We start from the raw sequence: 9,225 nt of genomic DNA, 5'->3' as shown, positions 1-9,225 counted from the left end.
TTATCGCCATTAGTAGCAGCGGGTATGAGAGCTGAAATGGGAGTAAGTCCCTCCATAGCATCAAGTTAGGATCGGAAATAGAAGAAAACAGTCCAAAGGGTGATGGATGTCATGTATAAGCTACAACTTTAATGGCACAGGTCAAATAGCTTGAGTGACATCTTCTTACTCTAAAAATCCGAAATTTTTTAATTAAAATTTCCGGTTATATACACGAGTATGTATATTTTTTTAACCATGATTTTGTGTTCCCTAAAACTTCATGTGAATTTTAGTAAATCTATGCTTATCATGATCCCAAAATTTAATTTTCCCCTTGAAGTTAGTTGGACACCACTACGGTGGCGGAACCAAATTTTTATTTATATTCGGGTTAGATTTTTTTAAGCTAATATTGAAAAATGGAGTCTTCGTACAATTTTAGACAAAATTTTATGTATGAAAAATATTTTTTAAAAAAAAAACTTGAACACCCAGGATGTAGCTAATGTTTTGTATTTGCATGAAAAATGGAAGTAATAATGTAGAAAGGAACAAAAGAGCTAGCGTTGAAATTGGAAGAGAAGTGTGTTGTGTCCAAAAATATTGAGTGGTTAGAAGTGTCAGAAATGACATCTATTTATTTAGGTACATTAATTAATTAAAGCGACAAAAATCCTCAATCAGACATGAATTTGACGTTTCAGATTCCCTCCAGCCCGTCCTATACCCCTACCACCATCCCTATATTTTTAATATAAATTTGTACAAGTGTGATCTTTTTTTTTTCCTTTAAAAAAACCTAATAAATGAAAATGCTGGAATCAATATTGATTTAGACAAACTTGTTGCTAGCAAAAAAGGAATAATATCTCAAATAATCAAGTTTTTGTCTTAAGTACCTAGTTTTAGGAGAATCATGAGACGGGAAAAATACACAAAATTAGATGATTCATTTGCTGGGAAAAATTGTACCCAGATCGAACGGGCCTGATTGATTTTGGAGTAGTGGTGTCTATATGTTTTTTTTTAATCTATCATTCGGTAAACAATGGAAAAATATTTTGGTTAACACAACAATCTACAAACTACACTAGTCTGTTAAACCGTACTGGGCAAGCCCTGGCCTCTGTGCGACGGGCTCGCTCGAGAAGGTGTTTGTATGAAGAATAAAACTGATGACCAAACGCTCATCTACTCCATCAACTCAGATATCATAGTATTATTATGTTGTCTCTTGATATAATAAATATATATTTAATTAATTTTATAAATAATTAATTCCAATTCAATCAAAGGTAAAAAGAAAAAAAGGTCAATTTTGGATAATATCGAAAATAAAATATTCTTCACATGTTTATTTCTATGAAATAACTTTTTTCTTCACAAATTTATACATAAAAATGCAGTTTCTGAATAAACATACAAAATAATTTTTTTTAAAAAAAAATTTGATGATTAATTTCACAGATATGAGATTGGAATCCAGCTGCCAAACAAAAGTGGTCCATGATTCTTTCTTTCTTTTTATTTTTTCCCCTCAAAGCTGCTTATTTAATGGTGCCTCCCAGTGGGACATCAAAAGGGATTTTTCTCTCTTTTTATGACAGCTGAAGCTAAGTAAATACTTTTCCCATTGTTTGGTTTGATTCTTCCAATTTTTTTTTAATAATTATATAAATTTCTGTATGTATCTTATAAATATAATTATTTATGCAGTGAAAATTTAACCTTAATATCTATACCTTTCAATTTTTGGTGATTGGATTTGTAATTTTAATTTTTTTCCCGCTAAAATGCTTACATGATATTGAACATATATGAGCAACTTCGTCTAAGACACATATTTTTCAAGATAATATATTTGAGAAGTTAATAAAGTAATGTTTGGTTTTATAATATTACTGTAAGACCAAAAGATTGTTCGATTTATCAAAAATTATATTTGATAGTAATCGTATAACTCTGATATTTAAAATTATATATGCATCAACCCAAAAACCACGATTTTTGATTGCTCTCCCTACATCTCAACAATATCTTTCCCAGCCTTGAACGATCACATTAAAATTTAAATTTATCTCTAATATGAGCACATATGTGACCAAAATTTTCTTTTTTTTAAAAAAAAAAAGAAAAACAAATTTCATGATGTATGGGTGTAGATGTTGGAATGCGAGTGACAAGACTTGGAGGAAAGTTTGCAATGGATTGATGATTTGACTCGTTTAATTCTTCAAATATTTATCCTATTTTCAATTATTATGATATGACCCTTCATTGCCTGAACAAGTGAAGTGCTATCCTTTTAATATACATATTCAAACTCAAATATTTGTGCCCATCTTTACTATTTTCGGTTTTCATCTCGTTTATCAAATTCATGATGGTTGAATGTAATAATTATTCGAGCAGGTCTCTTTCTTGTGAGACAATATCACGAATATTTATATATGAGACATGTCAACCCTACTGATATTCACAATAAAAAGTAATATTTTTTCATGGATGGCCCAAAGAAGAGATATGTCTCATAAAATACGACATGTGAGACCGTCTCATATAAGTTTTTGCCTAATTATTTTTGTTAGCTAGAACAATCGAAATTTGATGTGTGAACTGTCGTACATTTTATATTATTTGAGTTGTATATTATCACAAGTTATAACTTTTTATAGAACGGTTAACGTTCGATCTTATAATTGATAACTGAACCAAAGTCACATATTCGTCTCATTTGCAAAGTGTGCATCTACTGAAAGAGATTGTTTGGTTCAATAATTCTCTCTACTGAGTTGATCAATCGAAACGTAATGCTTGAGCTGTTATACATTTTAAAAGATTTAATTTACATCGTTTCCACCAGCTATAGATTTTAATTAAGCGAGAACCGACTAGAAATAGTATTCGGTTTTAGTGTGCGATTTTAGGCGACAGCTGTAATTCTATCGTTGATAAATGCGTTTTTGTTTAGTTAAATTCAATTAGAAACAATTGGACTGTTAAATGAAAATAGGATTATAAATTCTAGAAATAGATTTATAATTAATTCAGAGAATTGCACATTGAAATAATCTGTAGTTAAATAATTCCAGTGCATGATAGTAATCAAGGTTTGTTACCGTCGTGCGTTCCCGGTCATTTTATTTAAATTTGAAAGTCCCCAAGTTCCAAGCTTCTCTAATATTTGATTTAGTCATTAATTTAGCATAAATTAGTTTAAAATTTACTTAGTTGAAATAATAATCAAATCGCTCATTATTATTTGCCTAGATTAAATAGAATAATTCAATCTTAGTAATTAAATAATAGTCTCTGTGGGATCGATACTTGGACGGTTCGTCCATTTACTATAACTTGACCTAGTCCGCTTGCTAGAAGTAATCCCAACCGAAATCGTCGGTCAAGTTTTTGGCGCCAGTTATCTATTTCTATTTTTTTAAAGAATTATAAATTTTATTTTTATTTTTATTTTTCGATCGGTAATAGTCGAATACGTTGATCATATCTCATGTCTGGTTTTAAAAAACAATATGCATTGGAATCAACATGATCACATACAATTGGTTTGGATTCGGAACCGGTCTAGTCACTTCTTGTGTAGCTTTGGAATACATACATATACATACACGTTTATCTGAAGAAAAAAAAAATAAGAAATATTAAAATTCATTATTTTAAGCAAAAGAGAGATGCAAAAATTGTTAAAATCCTTTTTTCCCACTTATTTTTCAAAGACAAGTTTAAACATAATATTAAAAAATATGGAAATATTTGGTAGTATTTAGTGAAAATATTTTTATTTTCCTAATACAAAATCAAATATAACGTATTTTCCAATGCAATATATTTAAACTCTATATTATTTAGGGAAAATAGATTTTCCGTCCGCTAACTTGTACAATTTTTATTTTGGTTCATTAAATTTTAATTTCAACTATTTTAGTCTAATTGTTAATATGATATATGAACAATTAGATCAAATTAACCGAAAGTTAAAATTTAGTGCTCCAAAACTAAACTTTACTACTTAATAGATAACCAAAAATTGAACAAGTTAATTAACAAAAAAAATATTTATGTTAATTGCTTACACTTTAAAATTTTCATGGTGTTTTATTTTGTCACTAAATAAATATATATGATATGTCATCAGCTAAACTAACAAATTATTATATATTTATTTTATAAATTTCTACAACAAAGTAATATCGTCACATTCAAAAAATAATTAAAACCATATTCTCCAATAGTCCAATCAATATGATATTTAAAAACCTATTTTGTCGAAATATTTGTCTAAAATACTAAAATCTTGATGATCATCTTGTATTAAAACGGAATATATATACACATTTAAACTTTATGCAAAAAAATAAAATTTTGAAATATTGCACAAAATATTCCTTTTTTTTTTTTTACAAAATTGTTATTTTATTTATTCTTCATATACATGACATGTTGTGAGATATATCTTTTAAACTTTACATCAGTCCGAGGACATATTTCAATTGTTTTCCTAAGAGCGACAATTATTACTCTGCAATCGTGTATTTTCAACATTAAAGAACAATTACGTGAAAGCAAAGCCACTAAATCATAAAATCTTTTACAAGTTACATGGAAATTGGTACTCACATATTACAGCATAATGACAAAATATTTAAGATTTTTTTCCATGGAAAAAGAAATAATAATACAAGACACAGAGACTTTAAATTCCTTAATAATTTTTAATAATAAGGTTTATTGAAGAAATCTCATTGTACCTGCGAAGATTCTCACTTGTTTATTATGGCAGCCCTTCGCATTTGGTTCTTCTCGGACCCCTTCATAAGACAAGAAAGTTGGGACTGCTAATTAATTATTGGTTATAAAAAATATATTTGAAATTAAATTATAATATGACACCGTCGATAGCTAAAAAAGATAAATAATTTCATAAATACAGGGATAAATTGTAATTTTGATTATGTATATTTATGATTTTGGTCTTTTAGGATAGATTTTTTTTCCTGCTAATTTTAGTCTTTTTACCGACTGACGCTGATGCAGTGTCATACTACTACTCCACCAAAAAAGGAACTAAAAATGAAAATATTACAAGATACATAACTAAGATTGAAGTTTGACAGCTTTTAGAACTTAAATAACAAAGAAATAAACATACTGAACCAATTTGGCTATTTTAATTTCTTAAAAATAGTTCTCTCTAACTCTATTTCGAATTAAGTAGCTATCTTTTTTTTTAAAAAAATTGCTTAATATATACATCCAAAAAAATAGTAACTTGTATAGCTAGATAGTCGTGACCAATAAACAAAGAAGCCACGAGTAATTTTTGGGAGATGGATTAAATGGTAAACAATTTTCCGGTATATTTCTCATGAAATATGAAGAGACAAAATTAGTGTAAGGTTTCCTCATTAAATTTTTGGCTGATACTTTTTTTTGGTCTAATAACTTTACCTTTTTTGGGTTTTAGTCCATTAAGTTTTCAAGTTTTGGTCTTGGAACATTATCTTTTCATATTTGGCTATTTTGGTTTATTTTCTCCTGGAGCGGTCAATTTTCTTCGGAAAAGTTGACTTAGCCGTAGCTGAAGCTGATGTGACTGAAAAATTGAGGATTTCTTGATTTATTTCATATAAATTTCACTATGATGCCACTTAATTTCCAAGTTTAGTTAGATTTTTCCGCTGAAAATTGACCACTCAGGGATAAAATGTAGCACAATTATCAAATATGAAAAGATAATGTACTGAGATAAAAAAAATTGAAAAGTTAGTAGATTGAAACTCAAAAATGATAAAGTTACTATAACAAAAAGAGTATTAGCCCTTAAAAAAAATTAACTAGAAGTTGTTTGAAAATATGAGGAAATTTGTAGAATCCAAAAGCGGAAAATATTCAAAAAATACCATTTTGAATATAATATAATATTTTAATTTCAACAATTAATTAAATCCAAATAAAAAAAATCAAGATGACTAGTTTACCTCATTATGTTTAACGTGATTGTTGCTGTCCAACATCAGTCCAAAATGAATGTGAGGGAAGTGTGCCCACTTTGCCAAATTAAATAAAAAAACAATTCACTAATTATCAGTAAATACCAGCACATACTCAATAATTTAGGATATATTTTAAATGATATAATTTTTATTTAACAAATTCATATATCGGCACACATGATATATATCTAGCGAGCACGTACGGGAAAAAGTGTAACATCGAACGTAAACAGCTCGATTATAAATTTTTCGACATGTTTAATTACTTACATTTTTTGCAGCAGTACTGAATGCTTCCCTGTGGCTGATTTCTGGATTATTGGCTTTGATTCTTTGAATCTCCTCTCTGAAAATTTGCATTCCATGAGTAAACATAGGGATATGATATCCTTTTTGGTTGATGAATTGATACACAGAATAAATAAATAAATAAATAAATAAAAATATTCATTTCATAATTTTTTGTGTAACACATTTCATTACTTTATGAACTGGTTGTATGCAGATGGGACTCGTTGCCTCTTCTCTGGTGCTGTTACATAAAATCAAAACGATCCATTGTAAAATGTATCAAATTAAGTTGAAGTTTTAGAACAAATGTGTACATAACTTTGTTGCGAAAATTAATCACTGCCGTAGATTTAGATTCAATATATGACCACAAACAAACTCACGTCTGTTGGCGATTTTCGGCTCGGGTTTTTTTGTGATGGAAGATTGGATGGCCAACTTGTCGTTCCATTTTGAAGAAGAACCTAACTCAACTTTGGTTTCGGTTGAAGAATGGATAGGAACCTGAAGTCAAAATAGTACAGAATCATTCAATAAAATTCAAAATGTTTCGTATCCTACATGTGAGATAAACTAAAGTTGAAAAATCATGTAGACCTAACTCTTAACATAGATTAGATTTTCAGTAAACTTTTTACATTTTTTGAAGTGGAGAATCTCATAAATATTGAAATTGTATATAAATATGAACAATAATATAAAAGGGAAGTTTTTTCAATTATTGAAGTATCTTTAAAAATAAAATATAGATTCTGACCAAAAGTTTTGCATGAAAAGATGTTTTCTCAGACACCCAAAAAAAAAGATTATAAAATAAAGACATTGAAGTGACTGGATCAGTTAGGAACCATAAAGAAAATGGCTGCTTGAATGACAGTTGCTAGAGATCTAGCTGGGATCTAAGAGAAATTCATGTTTCCATACTTGAAGACAGGAATTTCACAAAATAAGCAATACTTAATTATTTAATTATCTTTCTTGAGGGAAAAAAAAACTTTATCTAAATAAAAAAGTTGGGAATGCTGCTTATAAATGCTTGGATTCTGGCGGCTGGCATGCAGGTGAGTAGCTAGGGTTCTGAATCTTGAAGATGAAAAAATTAAAAAAATAAAGTTTTTTTTTTCTATCAGGGTTAGATTCCCTTAAAAGAAGCAAAATATAGAGCCTAGATTTCAGAAATAGTTATCTAGAAATAATGTATAGATTGAAGTATGGAATTAATCCCCCAAAAATTAAGCTGAAAGATATTGTGAAACCTGAGCATTTTGTTGGCAGGAGGGCTGCAGGCATTGGAAGGCAGCTGCCATATTCACTGTCCAAAGATTGGTGCAGTGCCCGCATCGAACTGTCACTACATCAAACAAGCTACTGCATGGGACACTCACCTGCACATTCAATTCAATTCAAAGAAGAAAGAACCCGTTTAGTTTACCAAAGCATTGTAAATATAAACCTGTTGCACTAAATAAATCTGTCAAGATTCTAATTAGAAAACTGAGTTTCTTGTTATGATGGTCACAATTTTGAGATCTAGTGTATGTGAGTTGGCTGAAAAATGAAAAGGGTCAGAGGAAAATTAGTTGATCGACACTAGCTTCACACCAAATCATATATATCGAGATCCCAAAAGTGAATTTTCTTGAAAACTAATTTCAAGAACTGCCGGGAAGAACCCTAAAATCTTGTGGATGGGGAGTTTTGATTATTCCATGTTTATGGAAACCATGGACAAGATGGGAAAAGCTTAATCTTGACAGCACTCAACACTTGGGAGATGGTGAAAAAAAGAAAAGAAAAAGAAAGCTACAGCACAGAGAAGATCAAATCTCGTGATCATCATGGAGGGACTTGCCTTCATCAAGTGTATAAATAAAAACAAACCACTTTTAGATCATGATCAACACAGTATTTATAAAAAATAATCCATAATTAAATTCTTTTTTTTTCCTCTGATCGTTAGAGGTGATTCACCCTCCAGGGACTGAGTATTCATGACTTTTTTCTTTGACTGTACTAAAAGAAGAGAGGAAAAGGAAAAGTCTCGAAGACGTAGACATGACTGTATCAGAAAAAAACAAGGAAACCTGAATGAAAAAAATTTAATGTATCTCTGCATAATAGCACCAAAGCACCATATCTGAGGCCAAAGTCAGCTTTATTCATCAACGTTTCTTTTTCAAAACAACAAAAGAAAGTGAACACACTACACAACAACAAAGAAAAAAAAATACAAAATGAAGGAACGATTCAAGAAGATGATTTTAACAAGTACTTGTTTAAAAAAGAAAAGAAAACAGATCAACCGATCGATGTCGGCAAAGAAGGTTTTCTACCGCAAGAACAATATTGCAGAAGTTGCAAGGAATGTAGCAGAGTTGATCAGGCACTTCCATTATGTTGTTGCTGATAAAACAGAAATCAGAGAAACACACAGGTAGATAAAGATCAAGAAGTGAAAACAAAGAGTACAGATAACGAAATCCGAAGATCAAAGGCCAATTTATATTCCCTCTTTCTCTCTTATTTTTTTCGCTTGCTTTCAAGATGAGTTGTGTATCAAAACAGGAAACAACTTGTGCCTATGTAAAGAGGTAATGTAAGGGCTAAATATTAATTTTCCAACAGATCGAACCAACCCTTTTTTTAAAAAAAGAGGACATTTTCTGAGAAGAATTAATTATATAAGTTGAAATATAGAAGTAAAAAAAAAAGGAAAGAAAACTAGGGTAGAATCTAAAGTGGGATACAATATAAGAATATTAAGCAAATTAAGGGTTAGGGTTTGAACGTGGTGAGAGAAGAGCATTTTGGCAGCACTAGGAGAAAAAACAGTCCATGTGAGCGATTATTGCAATTATTTATGAGCCGAGAGACCAATCCCTTTCGCTATCTCTGATACACCACGGCGGACGAGGGGGATCGGAGACCTGATTTTCCCTCA

The 9,225-nt window shown here is 30.0% G+C and overlaps 1 protein-coding gene across 4 annotated transcripts; it reads right to left on the bottom strand.

The window, feature by feature from the left end:
- Window positions 1-4,541: 4,541 nt before the first annotated feature.
- On the bottom strand, window positions 4,542-9,225 carry LOC140842725 (axial regulator YABBY 5-like). 4 transcript variants are annotated; one of them, XM_073210833.1, is made up of 8 exons: window positions 9,073-9,225; window positions 8,618-8,687; window positions 7,541-7,669; window positions 6,668-6,788; window positions 6,477-6,525; window positions 6,264-6,339; window positions 5,979-6,047; window positions 4,542-4,808 (listed from the first exon to the last, which is right to left on the bottom strand). In XM_073210833.1, the coding sequence occupies exons 2-8, from the start codon at window positions 8,675-8,677 to the stop codon at window positions 4,761-4,763; spliced, it is 552 nt and encodes a 183-aa protein (XP_073066934.1). In that variant the 5' UTR covers window positions 8,678-8,687; window positions 9,073-9,225; the 3' UTR covers window positions 4,542-4,760. The 4 variants fall into 4 exon arrangements, with proteins under 4 accessions (XP_073066934.1, XP_073066936.1, XP_073066935.1 ...); XM_073210835.1 differs by lacking the exons at window positions 8,618-8,687; window positions 9,073-9,225 and adding an exon at window positions 8,137-8,269; XM_073210834.1 differs by lacking the exons at window positions 8,618-8,687; window positions 9,073-9,225 and adding an exon at window positions 8,092-8,157.

This window comes from Primulina eburnea, chromosome 10, assembly GCF_022965805.1.
Source record: "Primulina eburnea isolate SZY01 chromosome 10, ASM2296580v1, whole genome shotgun sequence".
Lineage (NCBI taxonomy): Eukaryota > Viridiplantae > Streptophyta > Magnoliopsida > Lamiales > Gesneriaceae > Primulina > Primulina eburnea.
The sequence above is the reverse complement of the archived record's forward strand: the minus strand, read 5'-3'. Positions and strand labels throughout refer to the sequence as shown.